General features: G+C 41.8%; 1 protein-coding gene across 12 annotated transcripts in view; it reads right to left on the bottom strand.

The window, feature by feature from the left end:
• The window catches only part of ADGRG2 (adhesion G protein-coupled receptor G2), a 126913-nt gene that overhangs the window by 5537 nt on the left and 102935 nt on the right, over positions 1-18441 (bottom strand). For all 12 annotated transcript variants that reach the window (XM_081566519.1, XM_081566518.1, XM_081566523.1 and 9 more), the window contains 13 exons: positions 16898-17289; positions 15269-15440; positions 14911-15067; positions 13886-14029; positions 12903-13025; positions 12221-12266; positions 11997-12100; positions 11105-11226; positions 9253-9521; positions 6463-6562; positions 5612-5895; positions 1403-1504; positions 275-427 (listed from right to left, as the gene is read on the bottom strand). In XM_081566519.1, coding sequence (XP_081422645.1) covers positions 275-427; positions 1403-1504; positions 5612-5895; positions 6463-6562; positions 9253-9521; positions 11105-11226; positions 11997-12100; positions 12221-12266; positions 12903-13025; positions 13886-14029; positions 14911-15067; positions 15269-15440; positions 16898-17289 — 2168 coding nt within the window. The remainder of the gene's footprint in view (positions 1-274; positions 428-1402; positions 1505-5611; positions 5896-6462; positions 6563-9252; positions 9522-11104; positions 11227-11996; positions 12101-12220; positions 12267-12902; positions 13026-13885; positions 14030-14910; positions 15068-15268; positions 15441-16897; positions 17290-18441) is intronic.

Genomic DNA, 18441 nt, shown 5'->3' with positions numbered 1-18441 from the left:
CTGATGTAAGACAGAAATCAAACTAATATTTTAAAAGCAATCATCAATCAATTAAAAATAAATATTTCTAAAAATCCTAAATCTTAAAAAAAAATTGGCTCTAAAATGAATAAATCTGGATGAATCAACTTTCTCTTTTACAAGGGAACTACATTTTGATCCAATAGTCATTATGTAGCTATTCACTTTGCTAAGCAAAAGTGCCATTAAATGATAAAGCTGCTTTAGTAAAACAAACACAAACTTGAGAAATAGTACATTAAGACATACATACCATTCCCACTGGCGAGTCCTGGGCAATCGTTATTCACTAGCAGCGTGGTGGAGTGGGTGGAGTTACTGTTTGACTGTAAGGAATTTGAAGAGCTGGAGACACCTTGGTTTACAGTCTGCTTCTTTAAACCATTAGTAGCAGTTTTACTCCAGTCTATAACAGGATAAGCATTATAGAAAAACAGGGCAGAATGTTGAAGTGCAAATGCAAGAGACACAGCATAACTCTTTCTAGGAAATGATCTCTCACCCTCAGATGTTATAGAGAATTCCACATTTCACAAGTATTTTCATTTAAGACTATATATTTGTCCTTTAAATGACTGACTGGTCAAAAGTAACCTATATTCTCTCAGAACTAAAGGCCAGGCTAATTTGATTGTGTCTATAAATAGCCACTGAATTAGGTAATATTTCAGAGTCAAAGACTATCTTCACAAGAACACAAATCGACCTGCTGTGATGACTCATGGCTCTTAAATCTGGGCAAATGATTGAACTCTAGGCACTGCCATTTTCTGATCTTGTGCAACCAGACCTTTGCAATACAGCAAAGTCTGTATTCGTGGGTAATATTTATGCAAAAGGAATTGAGATTTTCAAAGAGTACTTCATTTTTCTTAATTTTCTTACAAATGATCTATTTGGTATACAACCCAGCAGAGCTTAGCTGAAAATAACTTCAAAGTAACCAAATGTATGCTAAGACTTTTATGTAAAGTCTGGCCCAATAACAAATACATGAAGTCACTGCCAACCAGGACCTGTGGAGAAAACATTGAGTCAAGATTTAAAAAATTAGGAAGGTAAATATGAAAAATTACTCTGGACAAATGGAAAACATGCGCTCAAAGGGAAATGAATTCTAAACATTTCACTGCTGCTTCATTCCAGAAGCAGCCAGGCCATTAATTATATTGCTCACTAAGTTCCCAGATATGACTAATTTTTTTTTTAATTCACTAGGTTTTTTTCCATAATGTTCACACTGGATATTTTCTGTTGAGCAGGTTCCACTCATTGATTTCTAGATCCGATATTCCTCTGGCATTAATTGCTTTGGATCTTAACTCATGCAATCTCTTCCTCAAGATTGAAGAAAAGGAGAAAAAGTAAGGTAAATCTTTACCAGAATTTTCAGCTAGTCGTAACTTTCCACAACACAGATACCGCCTCCACTGCTTTCTGACATTCTCTTTTGCTACACAGTAAAAGACGAATATGAAAAATCCTATGGGGTGGAGGGAAACACAACACAATGAATTCCAAACTGAGACCTGAAAGTCATGAGCTTACTTCACACAATGATAAAATCTTTGGCAGCTATACGAAAAATGAAATTTTGCAGATTGAAAATAAAGTCCAAAGTCCTGGGAAAGTTTGCTATCAAAAGGCATCCTGGGAGAACTATCTTTGTAAGATAAAAAAATATATTTATAAAAAGAATGATCATTCCATATTTCCAAAATTTACCTCACTGTCTTGTCTCTTATATCCTGTCTTTAGCCTTCCCTATCTTTGCCAACAAAGGTCCATATAGTCAAAGCTATGTTTTTTCCAGTAGTCATGTACAGATGTAAGAGTTGGACCATAAAGAAGGGTGAGCACCAAAGAACTGATGCTTTTGAATTGTGGTGCAGGAGAAGACTCTTGAGAGTCCCTTGGACAGCAAGGAGATCAAACCAGTCAATCTTACAGGAAATCAACCTGAATACTGATTGGAAGACTGATTGGAAGACTGATGCTGAAGCTAAAGCTTCAATACTTTGGCCACCTGATACGAAGAGCCCTTTCATTGGAAAAGACCCTGATGCTGGGAAAGACTGAAGGCAAGAGAAGGGGACAACAGAGGATGAGATGGTTGGATAGCATCACTGATTCAACGGAGATGAGTTTGAGCAAACTTCAGGAGGTGGTGAAGGACACAGAAGCTTGGCATGCTGCAGTCCATGGGGTTGCAAAGAGTCGGACATGACTTAATGACTGAACAACGACAACAATCTTTGGAAGTACAAGCCATCCACCAAGGAGACCAGCTCAGACCTAGGATCAGCCAACTAAAGAATGTCTCTGACAATATTGTAAAGTAATTAGCCCCCAACTAAAATAAATAAATTTATTAAAAAAAAAAAAAAGAATGTCTCTGGCCATGTAGCTCTACAAGGATTGAGTCATGAGCCACTGCAGTCCCTGACCTTCCACACACCCTGAAAGGATTTCAGGATGGAGATCGGGAATGAGGTGCCCTATGCTCTGGGAAAACTGGTAGGCCTTCAGATAATTAGGTATTTTCAGGAGAAAATTTTATGAGGTAGTTTCTTGCATTTTCCCACACTTAGAAAAGCACTAAAATCATTACAATATCTGGGCCTTATGACAAGCAGTAACCTTCTGCCAAGATGTGTGGTTGATTGTATGTATGTCTATCTCCCTCGCCGTACCTCTTCTGATCAGTTCTTCAGAGCTACCTGAGCGGCCATCTCCCGAGCTGTAGTCCCCCAAAGAAAATGGGAGCTCACAGCTCTCACATTGTGCTTTTTTTACTTCCATCCACGGCTCCCACCTTCCCATCCTTCCATATGTGTCATCGATTTCCAAGTTCTGTCAATGTCATCTCCTCCTTTGTCTTTCATCCCTCAGCTCACCTCTCCGGTCCACAGCCACGTCCCCTCCGTGGGCCCTCCCCTCTTCCTCCCAAGCCACTACAGACCTCAAGAGGCCCTCAGGCTCTGCCTCCCCCTCCCCACCGCAGGCGGGTGCAGGGCTCCCCATGCGGCCCCTTTGCTACCACTCCTCAAGGCTTTGAAAGCAAATAAATATTAGCTGGATGAATGGACAAATTCTGAGTCCTCCTTCGCCCCAAACCCCAATCTATCTACTTTAAAACCTTCATTTTTCAATATCAGGTTTGCTTCTAGTCAGGCGCACATGCCCACTCTGAAGACTGACATCTCAAATAATGCATATCTTTGTCCACCTGCCACCCTGGGCAGCTACACCTGGTTGCATTAGGGGAGAAGCAGCACAGATGAGAGACTAAAATGGGGGTATGCGTGGCCCAAATCAGAACCTGTACACATCTTTCCTTTACTCAACCCCAAAGCCCTGTGAATTAGGGTTTAGTTCCCTTTTACAAATGAAACAATATGTTCCTTCTGTCCATTTGTATTCTAATGAGAAGTCATTCTGGGGAAATAAGAAAGGGGCAGGCTCATTTTCTACTGTAAGTATGTGAGGGTAGGTACCGTGCTTTCAGGTTTATGATCAGTATGATTTGGGCATATATTTTTTCTCTTTAAAAATAAGTGTCTCTTAGCCTGCCATTGTTGGCAAATAAAACTTTTCTACAATAAGTAACACAACATCTGGATATACAAGTTCAGAAACTATACATTGTAGGTAAAAATGAAGAAACTGTATGTAACCAACAAGCACATTAACTGGCTTCCTCCAAATAAAATAAGAACCAGTAGCCAAATTAGGTACTTGAATTCCATCTCAGGTTAATGAACTACTGCCTAGATAGAACTACAGGAGGATGCTATGGGAGCTAAAAGCCACCAGGAAAAGATGAAAAGAAGCCGATAAGAATGCAGTTAAAAGGCTTCCCGACAGAAGATTTGGAATAAAAGACAACCAAGGGATATTATCAGCTCAGCTCACTCAGTCGTGTCTGACTCTGCAACCCCATGGCCTGCAGCATGCCAGGCTTCCCTGTCCATCACCAGCTCCTGGAGCTTGCTCAAATTCATGTCCATCGAGTTGGTGATGCCATCCAACCATCTCATCTATGCAAACCTATTAGCTTGCTTGGCTTTTAATGTCAAGGTGCGTTCATTAAATATTAGTCACAGCTGACAACTCTTTTATAAAGCTGATCTAAAAGAATGAGTCGGAGAAGGAAATGGCAACCCACTCCAGTACTCTTGCCGGGAAACTCCCATGGACGGAGGAGCCTGGTAGGCTGCAGTCCATGGGGTCGCTAAGGGTCAGACATGACTGAGCGACTTCACTTTCACTTTTCACTTTCATGCATTGGAGAAGGAAATGGCAACCCACTCCAGTGTTCTTGCCTGGAGAATCCCGGGGACAGGGGAGCCTGGTGGGCTACCGTCTATGGGGTCGCACAGAGTCGGACACGACTGAAGCGACTTAGCAGCAGCAGCAGCAGCAAAAGAATGAGTGTGGTTCCCTGGTGGCTCAGTGGTCAAGAATCTACCTACAATGCAGGAGACATGGGTTTGACCCCTGGGTTGGAAAGATCTCCTGGAAAAGGAAATAGCAACCCACTCCAGTATTCTTGCCTGGGAAATCCCAGGACAGAGGAGACTGGTGGGCTACAATCTATGGGGTTGCAAAGAGTAGGACATGACTTAGCATCAACAAAAGAATGAGTAATTTGCTTTTGTAAAGAATACAGAGGAAGAGAGTTCCCAAATGACTGCAGCTGGGCTTCATTAAATGGGCAGCTCCAAGGTCAAGGGCCACACACAGAGCCTGGCTTGTCCACTGTATGTCTAGACAGAGGAACTGCACAGGGATTAGCCACTGGGCCAGGCTGCTGCCACTGACTTCTCGCTTATCACTGTCCTCAAATCAAATGCAGGCAGAGGAGCTCAGAGTGGTGAGACCTCATGGGGACATTTATGGTATGTGTACTTTTCTGTATGCATGTTCTATTATACTTCAATAGCAAAATTAAACAAAAAAAAAAGGTAAGCAACCAGGTGAAGGAAGAGTGACTGACTCTCCCAGAAACAGTTACTGGTAGGTTCCCCTTGATATCCTTGTTCCCTACCAGGAGGCACTGATGGTAAGGAGGGAAAGGGACCACTTCTTGAATTTAGTGAATTTAGCCTTTTTTCCAAGGATCTCAGAGCACCCTTTCTCAAAGATAAATCTGTTTTTTATTTTACTTTATTTTTTTATTGCAGTATAAATGCTTTACAATATCATGTTAGTTTCTGCTGTACAACAATGTGAATCAGCCAGACGAAGATAAATGCTGCTGCTGTTTAGTCACTAAGTAGTGTCTGACTGTTTGTGACCCCATGGACTGTAGCCCGCCAGGCTCCTCTGTCCATGGCATTCTCCAGGCAAGAATATTGGAGTGAGTTGCCATTCCCTCCTCCAAGGGGTCTTCCCGACCGAGGGATCGAACCTGGGTCTCTCACATTGCAGGCAGATTCTTTACCATCTGAGCCACCAGGGAAGCCCTACGAATACATATACTCCTTCCCTATATCTTAAGCTACTTTGCAGACACTTTAACTTTTACTTGCAATATTTTTCAGTTCCAATGAGTCATCCAGTGTGTATTTTTTGCTGTAGAGATTACCTTGTAAGGTGTTGAAGATGGCAAAGAGATACATGAAGGTGACATTAACTGGTCCCCAGGCAAAGAAGGCGAAGCCCCAAGTAATTCCTAGTAAAAATGTAAGGCCAGCGACGCTCCTGAGGTCTTGAATACTGGTTTTTCTCTGGGCTCCCAGTTGCTTCTTCCTTTTAATTCGACAAAGCTGAACCAGGACCACAATGAACATGCTGACGTTCAGCAAAAATATCACACAGAAATACCCCACAACCGTGATATAGAATACAGCATTGCTGTTGATCCAGCAACTGGAATTGGGGGGAAAAACAGGGAAAACATGTTTTGTTTTGTTTTTTTGCTGAAATATGATTCAAAATGGTAACAATGAACCTATATTGTTTTACTGAAACATTAGCCTATAAGCACAAAATTTCAAAAAGGATAAAACCTCTGATCTCCATAGCCACTTAACAGCTCTAGGAGAAGAAATCCAAGAGAGTTTATTTTAGGAAATCTGGTGATTGAAACTATTTTAAAAATATTATTTGAAAACACTCAAAGATTTTATCCTCTCTCAATCCTAGTAAGTCTATTCCATGAATCTTTACTAATATAGCGTAGCTTGTATTTTATTTTTATCAGAGGCTTATAAAAGTATTTTTGAAATATAATTCATTTTTTAAATACTTAAGTAGTAGTAGCATGACTTTTCTAACTAGCTGATCTCTTTACATTTATAACTGCAAACTCTGCTGTAAATTTTACTGGATTTTATTAGGATGACAGCCACCTGATATGCTGAATAGATCCTCCATGTTCTTGGAGAATTCTGCTTTCCAGTTCACTTAAAATTCTGTGTGGGGCTTTGTACTCACAAGTCATCAGGCGACCCGTTGGGGAATTTCCCATAAGATCCAAGCCCATAGTTATCTAGAGATATAATCAGGACGATGGTCACAACCATAGCTGGGATGCCTGGAAGATAGGAAACACTGATCACACATAGTTCTAATAACTAAAGGTGGTGAGAAAAAAGAGTGGAGATTTTCTGTTTTCTTCTGAAATAGCATAGCTATTCATCACACCCAGTTTCTCTGCCTCCCGGCATGTGGGCGTATGTGGCCACCTGACTACGTCTTGTCCAGTGGACTACAGACAGAAGTGATTTGCTCCCCCTCTAGGCCTAGACCATAAAACCACTTGTGAGATTCTCTATTCTTTTCTCCCTAGTTCAGGGTAATCTTGGAAGCCCTGTCCTGAAACAGAGTCTCCAGCAGCTTGCATCCTGAACAACCACAGACCAGAGACCCCCTCCACTCTGCTAACTGGACGGCACATGAGTAAGAAGGAAATGGCAAGCCACTTACCCTTACCCATCTGGAATGTAATTTTAAGGATCAGGTGGCAGGCAAAGTGAAGGACTCCAAAATGTAAACCAAAGAATCAACCTAGTTTGGTTACCAGTAACTTCTGGAAAACTTTCCACTATGAATCCCAATGTCCTCAACTGATTATCTGGAATCTGCTGATGGACTGAGAAGCCTGCCCTGGTTATTTGGGGGTGTTGATTGCCACCACTGGCTCTCTCAAGGGCCCAGGGCACTTCCATTAACAGGAAGCATCATGAGGAGTCTCCTCCTTCCTTATAGTGGTCTTGCACTGAAAAGGAGTCCTTTTTAGCCCTCCACCCCATCACCCCCCACCCCATGCTAACACCTCACACTCTGTGCACACAGACCAGCCTGACATCCAATCTCAAGGCTCTGGTAAATAAAAGATAATTACCTGGTACCATCTAACATGATATTTCATTAAATTCTTTTGTATTTGGACATTATGGAGACATTGACATATGGTGACTTTTTAAGGGAGACTCCTTCCTAAAAGGGATTCCCTGGTGGCTCAGACGGTAAAGCGTCTGCCTGCAATGCTTTCCTAAAAATAAAATATTGAGGGTATGGAGCTTGTACTTGACAAGGGAACCTGACCTTTCTGAACTCTACAAAGAAGACAAAATCCATGCCCAAGATCAGAAGCAGTGACTTATTTTTCTGGGAATAAGTGACTTATCTTCTAGAAAGGTGTTGTTCTGTACCCTTCACAAAGATATAACAACAGGCAGGATGACAAGGGAGGTAATCTGTTGTGTAGGGAATATGTGAAGGAATATTAGCCTGAAGAAGATGAAGGAGTCTGAGAGGAGTGGGGGCTCTAATGCAGTGGAAAGGTATGCCTAAGAAATTAGAAAGCCAGCCTCGGCTGCTCTTGAGCTGTGGGAATTAGGGTAAATCACGTCTTCACCTGGTATTAGCAATAACCGCCTGCACCTTGGGGCTTTCCGGATCCTAGTTCCCTGACCAGGGATTGAACCCAGGCCTCCAGGCCTCCCAGCAGTGGAAGTGCAGAGTCCAAACCACTGGACCGCCAGGGAATTCCCCTGGCTTATTTTTTATGGGGTTACTTGTGTGAAAATACATCGAGACATAAAGTATTATATATAATGTTATATATTACTTGTTGATTATCTAAAGGACTCTTCAGCAGAGGAAGTGTCAGCTTATTTTTTTTTTTTCCTGAGAGAGCAAAACCAAGACCGCTGGGTAAGTGCTACCAGAGAGCCAAGTAAACTTAATGGAAAATCAGAACTGTAGAGCTTTAGAAAATGGTCACTGGCTGTCTTGTAAGGTATTAAAAATAAGACAACAGGTCCAAAATCGAGTTGCTTATGCTAGCCACAGTTCACCAAACTGAGACTAAACTCCATCACAGCTTTGGCTCTCCCAGAAATGGAATCGTAAACCAATCAATCAGAAATTACCTGATCATCACTAGTTAGGTAACCTGTCTGAGAGACCCTGGACATCCCCAGAGGAAAGTAAGCTTACAATAACCAACCCGCTTTTTTGCCCAGAGTGACTTTCTTGTTCCTGCTTCCTTCTGCCTATAAAGTCTTTCCTTAGCACAGCTCCTCAAATCTCCTCTCTGTCTGCTAGACGGGATGCTGCCCAATTCATGAAGTATTCAATAAACCCCATAAGATCTTTCAAATGCACTCAGTAGAATTTTGTTTTTAATTAAAGTAATGAGCTCCCCAATAACAGAAGTATTCAAGCAGAGGTCAAATTATCTCTAGTCAAGTCCAGGAGGTTCCTACATTTGGCGGAGAGTTGAATGAAGAACTCTTCAAGATCTTGGGGCATCTAAAATTTAGTGACCAACAACCAACAGGTGGCATGATCAGGAATACTGGGCTGGTGTGGTGATGAAGTTACATTAGACTTTATCTGTATCTTCTCTCTCTCTGCCCTGCTGAGCACACGGCTGTGCATGTGTGTGAATCTGGGAGGTACAGAGCAGAGTGAGGCTAGTTGGGAGCTCAGGGACTGACAGTCTCACCTCATTATCACCAAGCTAATATTTTCAATTAACTGAGCACCTTCTGTGTGCCAGCCCCAGTTCTAGTTGCTGGAGATACAAAAAAGATTCATAGCCCTAACCTCAGAGTGTTGTGGTCATAACCAATCCAGCATAAATATACAGGTGTTCTAGAAATAGACTTGACGAGGCTGCTCTTTGGGCACTGTGTCTCTATCTGATTAAAAATTAAAACATTGGAGAAAAAGCAGGAAAAGCCCAGGCAATGTGTGAGCAAAAATAATACATACCCCAACCAAAAATGCAGAATTTAAGGATGTATTTTCGGATGTAAGTATTAAACACTTTGACAAGGGCCAGGTACATATGGAATGCTTCCAAGCCCATCCATGTGAATGAGACCAAGAGAAAATAATGCAGAAATACAGCCACTGAGATGCAGAGGCCTCTTATGTCATACAAAGCAATCCACGAGTCCAAGAGGAACACCAGGTTCAGCAGGAGCAGGGCTGCACACAGCTGGATGAGGATTTTGGAAGGGTAATCCCTCCGGATCTTTCTAAAAGGAAAGGACAAGAAAACAATTAGCATCACAGCCTGCTGATGCTTATGTGAACTAGCATATCTGAGTTCAAAGTGATTTATTTTTATTCTTTGGTGACTGTCTATATGCATAAATTTCTTCTCTTTGAGTGCATGTCTGTATGTGTGTGTGTGGTGGGTGGGTGGAGGCATTACAACTAACGATAACAACAGAGGGAAAATCTAAACGGAATCATCTGTGATAACCATGTGGAAATTTTATGTTTATATTTCTATGGAATCTTTAACATGCTGACTACTGACCCAACCTTTCAAATAGTATGTAGTAGAATCTCATGAGCACCCACCCCCATTTCTCCCAAACTCCTTCTGGAAGCATTGCTACTTCTCATACAATAGGCTCCTCTATTCAGATCTTCAAAACATAGCCAGATTCTCCTGTTATTTTATGTTACTACTTAAAATGAGATCATGGAAACAAGAGTTCAAACTATAGCTAAATGAAACAGCAGAGGAAAATATAGCTAATTGATGACATGTACATGTTTACGTGTGTGAAATTAAATCTGGTGAGATCATTCTGAGTAATGGCTGGCCTTATAGTAATTTAGTCTCATTAATCATCCTTCCAACGGTCCACTAGAAGATATGTACTCACAGCTGGACCTGAAGTTTGGCACTAAAAGTGAATTTGTGCATTTCCTGATTAGTGTCCAAAAATCTAAATCCCAGAACTTATATACTGTTTCATTTTAAAAAACAGGGGGAGGGGGGTCCACAGTAGCTCAGCTGGTAAAGAATCTGCCTGCAATGCAGGAGACCCTGGTTTGATTCCTGGGTTGGGAAGATCCCCTGGAGAAGGAAATGGCAACCCACTCCAGTATTCTCGCCTGGAAAATCTCATGGACAGAAGAGCCTGGTGGGCAACAGTCCATGGGGTCGCAAAGAGTCAGACAAGACTGAATGACTAAGCACAAACAAATGTAAAAAAAGCGCCTATATTTCCTCCTTTTCCAACAGAACTTATTGGAATCCACCCCCCAAAAAGTGACCAAAGGGACCATTCTGGTAAGCCAAGGAGATGCTGTCATCTGTAATGTCATTCTTTTCTTGACCTACAAAGCTGCACTCAATTTGTATCTATATTTTTCAGTGAGGCTTGATATCCTTTATTATTCTTCATCCCCCCACCCATTAATGTATTTAATCTTTTGTGTTTGCTTGGTATAATTTAGAAACTTAATGTATTAAATACAGCTCTTCTGCTGTATATGGAGCCATGGCCTGTTTCACATTGTAAGCTCTTGTTTTTCGGGGTCTGCATCTATCTTTCATTTTTCACTTAATGTCAGCTAGGTACTAAGCATCATTTTAGGGTACAAGGATGATTAAGACACAACTCCTGCCTTCAGTGAGTGTACAAACTACTGGAAGGAAGGAAGTATGTAAACCAAAGTCCCATTAAGTTTCACATATATACGGCCCCACTAGAGGGGTGGACAGGGTAAGCTAGGCCAAGGAGCACACTTTTTTAATACATTTTGGCTATTGAGGTGACCACTACCTCATATAATCCAGTTTCCAGTTGTGGATACTCACTCAAAGGCTATGTAGGTTACAAGAGTAACTGACAGAAAAATTGATGAAAGCCCACAACCAATATAGGTAATAAATGTTAGAGCCATCATCTGAGCTGGTGGCAAGGATGTTCGAGACAAGTCCTGGAAAAGAAAATATTGCTTTCAAGACCAAATATTTTAAAATAAATGACACAGTTATAATTTACATTGGGTAGTCTAAGATTGTTCAACAAGCCTACAAGGTAGGCACAATTATTATCATCCTGTTGAGATAATAAAAAATGAGACCCAGAGAGGTTAAGTAATTTGCTCAGGGTCACAAAGCTACGAAGTAGAGGAGCCAGGATCCAGGTCTGGTTGGCTTCAATGCCCATGTACTTGATCACTACATTATGGTGCTCTGCATAAGCCCCAGGCTTGGGGCCTAAAGACATGAATTTGACTTCTGGCTCTTTTATTTCTTAGTTCTACGACTGTGGACAATTACCTCACAAACAAGTCTTAATTCTGACTTCATTAAAATGACAATAAAAACACCCCATTCTACCTATATTGTAGCATTGTTGGGGAGATTAAATAAGAGCATTTATGTCATGTTTTATAAAAATTTTAAAGTACACTGCCAACTAAACCATTTTTATTACCCATTTTAATCTGAATTCCCTAGCCCTCCTATAGCTATTTTAAAAAGAACTTAAATGTAAAATTAGAATGAGAAAAAATATTTTGTTCAAATATTTTTCTTCAAGTATATATGCATATTAGAAGAGTCACTTCATTGGTCTTTAACTTTGCCACAGTGTCATGAAATCTGCTGATCCATCAAGTCATCCACCAGATAGACTTCACAGTACAATGCCCAGCTACCCCTCAGGCCCAGAATCTAAGGCCAGGCAAAGTGGGGATGTTACCAGCAGAACGCCGAAGCTTGTAAGGTGGCTGCAGGTACAGGTGGTCTCGTTCAGCCTCCTGTCTTTGACAGAGCAGCCATCAGATGACCAGCCTCCTCTGCCACCTAGGGGGCATAGGAAAGAGTGTCTGTTCCTGCAGAAAGGCCACTGCACCAATCACTGCTCCTTCCTCCCCATTCCCCCTCCCCATTCAAGACTTCAAAAAAGTTAGGTCTGGAACCTACCATTTCTGCCCAAGTCCCAAAATACACATCTCACTGTTAAGTCATCCTGTAATAGAAGGACACATTACCAATAATTTATCCAACTGAAAAAAACTGAAAAGCAATTAGAAAAAAATGACATTTGAACATTTCAGAATCTCATTCTTAATTTTAGGGGAGTTTTTATTTTACACAGGTCTCTAGAAGTCAGTGAGTCTCATATAGGCCAGCACTTTTTAACCTCAGCCATCATGTGCAGCAATTGCCTTGTGTTAAAAAGGCACATTCTGATTCACTGGGCCTGGGGCGGGCCCAAGAGTCTGCATTTCTAGCAAGCTCCCAGGGGAGGCTGATGCTGCAGGTCTGCAAACCATACTCTGAGCAGCAAGGTCATAAATGATGCTCAGTGAACTGGACCTTGCAAGATGCTTTCTCTTTGGAGGTGAGAATCAGACCTGGAGCCACAGATCTAAATGCACTGAAAATTGGCAATAAGAGCTTGCTTTTTACACTGCTCCTTCCTGGAAAGTACGAGGGCAGTTATTGGGCACGTTCAAACCCTATGAACATGATTCTAGTCTCACACACAGCCCTAACTGGGTCTAAGGTGCTGCTGGACCGACTTTTTTCAGGCTAAGTTGTACAGGCAGAGTTTGCATGAGGTGTCTCTGGCCAAGGCACAGACCAGACAGGCTCCTCCCACCTGGCTCGGGTCGATATGCTTTAAGGTAACCGTCACGTTTCTTGTCAAGTTCTTGACTGTCAGGTTTGCAACGCTCGAGGAAATGACATAGCTGATCAGGGAGAGGTTCTCCAAGGCAGGGTCCTAGCATACCAAAGAATCAACAAGATGGCAAGAGAAAATGAAATGTTATCAGAGAATTTTAGAGTTAGAAGGGACCCTAAGGACTATTTAGTCAACATTGTTTATTTTACTACCTAGGTCAGGAATTCGGGGACAGGAAGTAAAGTGACTTCCCCAAGGACCATAATGAGAAGCAGAGCTTGTTCCACTATACTATGCTCTAAAAACTGAGTTAAATTTCACAGATCGACACGAGACCCTCATGAATCTTAAAGGGAACATAACATTAAGCCATTTAAACTGTGTGTTCCTGAGCAAGTTACCTAACCTCTCTATGCCTCTATGTCCTCATCTGTAAAATGGGGATAATAGCTTAATAGTTTCTCCCTCACAGAGTTGTTGAGAGGATTAAAGTTAACATTTCTAAGTGTTTATGATACTGCACAGCAACTGATAAATACTTTGTGTTGGTTATTGTTATTTATCCTCAACAGCATCATGAGGTCCTGTTTTTTAAAAATAAACTACAGCTTTTCAGCAATCCATCTGACTTATAGTAGACTTCAGAGTGGGCTTCCCAGGTGGCACTAGTGATAAAGAAGCTGCCTGCCAATGCAGGAGACATAAGAGATGTAGGTTTGATCCCTGGGTCGGGAAGATCCCCTGGAGGAGGGCATGGCAACCCACTCCAGTATTCTTGCCTGGAGAATCCCATGGGCAGAGGAGCCTGGCAGGCTACTGCCCACAGAGTTGCACAGAGTCAGACACAACTGAAGGGACTTAGCATGTATGCCGGCTTAAGAATATCGGAGGACTGTAAGAAATAAAACTCCTCCATTCTCCCCAGAATCTAAACAAAGAGCAATTAGAGGCAACTTTACCTGAAACAGGGCAGGAGTTTCAAAAAAATTGAACTGCACCCTGGAAGCCAGCTCCACAGCATCAGCTGGTAAATGACTCATCAACGATGAAGGCAAAGTAATAACACCAATACTGTTCTCAGGAGCCTGAGCTTCCAGAGAAACCTGAAAATCAAGTAAAAGATTATAAAAATGTCTGGGGCTCGTATAATGAGGAGAGGGAAAACACAACAAGTAGTTATGATGGAGGGTCCTGTAAGGGCATTTATTTGTGGTGTCTCTACGTACAATTGGTTCTGGTTTCTCTGATTACTATGGAATTAGAGGCTGTGTAGGGAGATGTGATAGGGAGATGAGGCCTTGGAGCAGGAGAGAAAACATTTTATGAATAAAGGATACACAGAAACAATCAGAAAGTGCAGGATATTATATGTCAATTATATTTCAGTAAAGCTGGGGGAAAAAATACAGTTCAGGATAACTGCAAAGCCCAGGGAGACTACAGTAGCAAACATACCAACTTAGTGACCTGTTAGGGCAAAGTCATTGTAGAACCACATGCACGAAATTTGTAAAGAGAAGACTACAAAAATGAAGTTAAAAGGCAAGACTTGGTTTTACTCACATGTTTTCAGCAGCCCCACCCACCCATCCCTCTAATAGGTGGATAGAAAACACTAGAAGCAGGATTGATATCCAACGCCACTATTTCAATAGGTTAAAATATTGAAATGGGTTGAAGAGTAGGGACACATTTAGTGTCCCTGCTCTCTCCCAACTGCCTAGAACCCACTGGACACTTCCCCCACTTTCCCCCAAACTTCCACAATCCAGTTGCTAAAGGGTTAAAACTGGGCGCAATGAGGACCTCTGAGATCTTGCCAGCCAATGTCCTTCTTTTGATTCTGTGATGCCTCATTGTTCTAGATGCTAAATATTTTGAATATCACCCATGAGTATAAACAGTAATGGCCTTAATCATGAAGTACATGAGGACTATAATCATATAAAAGAAAAGGTCTTTTCTACAATAAATTAGGATGTACCTGAAGATTTGCAGGGTCTTGGGCAGCAAAAGTAGTTGTGTCAAAATTACTGGCATTCACTCTGATCACGGCCAGAGCCAAAGAAGGGGAGGTCAGACTTATGGTCTTGGTTGAAAAATTCAACTGTAAGCCAATGTCATCCACTACTTTTAGCAATCTGTAAAGAGAAGTAGCAGTTCAAATTCAGCACTCCCGACTTTGTTTTCCCCAGTGTAAGCAGAATACAGAAAAGCAACTTAGCAAGTCATTATGAACCTCATAAGTGGGAGAAAAATACTTGGGTATAATTAATCATCTAGAAGCATCATTATTGTTAGAAGATCCCCTCTCATGACCATATCAGTGTGCTAAGTCATACCTTTGGGCCAAAGGGGCCAGCAAGGTGGGCGGAGAATGAAGGAGTCGGCTGACTTGGTTTATCATTTGTCCTGCGAGGTTAGGCTCCAAGCTGCCTAAGGACAGAGCCCGCTCCATCCGGGACACTTGGTTCTCAAGATCAGAAACACTGATGCTGCTGGTGTGAACAATTTCTATAACAAGAGAACCAAATCACTTGATGAACACATAATGGAAAAATCACTCATAAAGAAACATACATAGACTCTGTGACCCGGAAAACCCAACCCTAGGTATTTGACCCAGGGAAAGGAAAACATGTTCATAAATGTTATAGTAGGCTCTTACCAACAGTGTAGGAGGGTTCCCTTTTCTCCACATCCTCTCCAGAATTTATAATTTATAGACTTTTTGATGATGGCCATTCTGACTGGTGTGAGGTGATACCTCACTATAGTTTTGATTTGCATTTCCATAATAATTAGCAATGATGAGAATCTTTTCAAGTGCCGACTAGCTATCTGTATGTCTCCTAACAAAGAAGTTCCTCAATTCCACCATCCTATTCTTATTTCTTATTTTGCATATTCCCTTCTAATCTTTATCCACATGATAAAACACTATTATAAACATGATGTGCAAACTAAATATTTTCGCGTTATTTTCATTTCACTCAAGACTTAAAAAATGCCCCAAGTTTCTGTCTAGCTGTTTATGCCCAGCTGCATAATAGACATGCTATTGAGGTAGCGTATCATATTTCATCAGTCCTCTCTTGTGGAATTCAAAAAAATCTCAAGCCATTTGGCAGAGGCTCCAGATCTCCTGGGCAAGCTTGCCTGAGGCAGAGGAGGCAAGAACACAATAGCTCCAGTCTCACGACTTGAAGAATTTCACTTTGCTTCACCCTCCAAATTCTAGAGGAAGACCTGCTATATCTTATTCACTGGACTTAAATTCCAGAGATTATGCAGAATTCTCTCTGCTTCCTTCCCTCTTCCCTTTATCCTTTTACTCTCAAGCATACTTTGTGTCCAGGAGCCTGGTGCAGTTTCTGTGGCATTCTCATATTCACCATTATTCCAAACCTATGTGCTTAGTGTGGTTATTTCCATCTTGAGGTAGACCAGGCTCAATCAGGAGGAGCTAAAAGGCTTATTCCAAATCCCACCGCCTGTGAGGGCCTAGGCAGACCCACCCTGAGGTCTTCTGAGTGGTCTTCCCCTTCTGATGGCTACTCTGGCTCATTGCCAGCTCTAGCATTCTGTGCCATTTCAAGAACATCAATTTTTTTCTTTTGTCTTCAGTCTAAATGGAGTTCCTGCTTTTAATGGTTCAAAACTAGTCTCTTCAGAATGTTGAAAACAGTGACCCAATCACCTTTTGCAGGAAAAGAAACCTGTAAAATAACTCATCTGGATACAATGAGATCTGTATTTGCCTCAGAGCTATTTATCTTGGCCAAACGATCAATCTCAACTGTATCTGTGTTCTACGAATGCCCAAAGGAAAGCTCTTGAAATCAAGCAGACATCATAAAAAGGCTTAATGTGGTCTCATAGCAGATATCATGATTTGGCAGGCTGGCAGCTGGGTTTCAGGTGGCTCAAATGACAAAAAATGTGGGAGCAGCATGGCTTGTCGTATTTACCTGTCTCGTCAGGAGGTATGCCAGTCATGTCGACATTCACAGGGGCAGACGTGGTGGGAGAGGGGGCTGAGGACTTCCCAGGGGGCAGGGTGAGGGGAAGATCAGCTGGAGGCTTAGGGGAAGAGACAGTTCCAGATGGCAGGGGCATATCAATGGCTGGGCTGGAAGTTATGGGAGCTGAAGGCTGGGGAGAAGGTAGGGGAATCACACTTGTTGGAGAGTGAGGGCTCTGGGTTACAAGTGGATGAGCTAGAGGCTCAGCAAAAGAGAAGGCACTAGAGATCTGGGACACAATGGTGGCCTGAGGAGCAACTGGGATGGCATTGCTGGAAGAAGAGAATGGTGGGCCGTGTGGATGACGAGCGAGACACACAACGGGATCCTGCAGGTCACTAAAGGCAAGAATCAGAGAGATGCATATGAGACACAAACGAGCTACAGAGGCAAAGCTCTTCTTGTGGCAACCATGTGACACCACCAAGGCGACACAGCTCCATTGGGGACTTGCCTTTGCAGACCCTCTGTGTACCTGCCACTGGTCTCCTGCCCCTGCCCACTTCCACCACCTTCTCCCCAGGAGAGGAATTAGCCAGGAAGGATGCTCTTTTCTGAATTCACAGTTCTGCTTCACTCGTTCACTGCTACTCCCTGATTCTACACCTCATCACTTTTCAGTCAGTTGAGAAGAGCATGTATCACTGCCAGGTACTTCTTGGGAAGGGAGCTGTTGAATGCCCCGCAACCAAACTGGTGGTTTCCATATACTAGGAGTCTGTCTTTGGTGGGCTTTTTAGATTTCACAAAATTTATTCTTAAAAGAAAAATGGAATCACAGGCCCAAACTGTTTCAAACATACTTAAAATTTTTCTAAAAATGGAATCAAATACCAAAATATTTTCTTTTAATATTCAAATCCACGCAGACAAAACTGGCTCATCATTTTTAAGACAACTGATTTGACTTAGAAACTAAAGCATACCCATTTCAAAACCATGTGTGTCCATCCATAATAGATACACTAACTCACTAACTCTTGTGTCAACTCAGTATTAACACTGAGCTCAAAGGGGTAAGGAGTAAACTGAAAAGCAGCTCTAAATTAGTCAGTAACAATAAAATGTTCTTAAATTTTTTCTTATACATTTTACAATCAAAGTACATAATTCTGTTAATTACAATTACAATCTTCTGCATACTGATCAATAGAAAAATATGTAAAAACAATTATTATTGATTTGTACAATGGAGTTTTTAATTTCAGCAAATTCTCATACTGGTCTCGGTGGTTCACAAATAAGCTTCTCCTTTCCAAGAAACTTCAAATTTAGGTCACTCACATGCATTGGTGACACTGGCTGGGAAAGGTAAATCACACGGCCATTTTTTTCTTCAACTTACTGAATTTTGTTTCAAGAAAATCTTGAGTCGGAATTAACAATACACAATTTTGTGTGAAACTGATGAGCACAGGAATCTGCCAGAATCAATTTTATACTGCTATAGCCTGCCAAAGTACTAACTAGCACACAGTACCTGATGAAGA

The sequence above is a fragment of the Giraffa tippelskirchi genome, chromosome X (assembly GCF_054371585.1).
Source record: "Giraffa tippelskirchi isolate mGirTip1 chromosome X, T2T-mGirTip1v1.2.pri, whole genome shotgun sequence".
Classification (NCBI taxonomy): Eukaryota; Metazoa; Chordata; class Mammalia; order Artiodactyla; family Giraffidae; genus Giraffa; species Giraffa tippelskirchi.
This window is presented reverse-complemented; position numbering and strand designations above follow the sequence as displayed.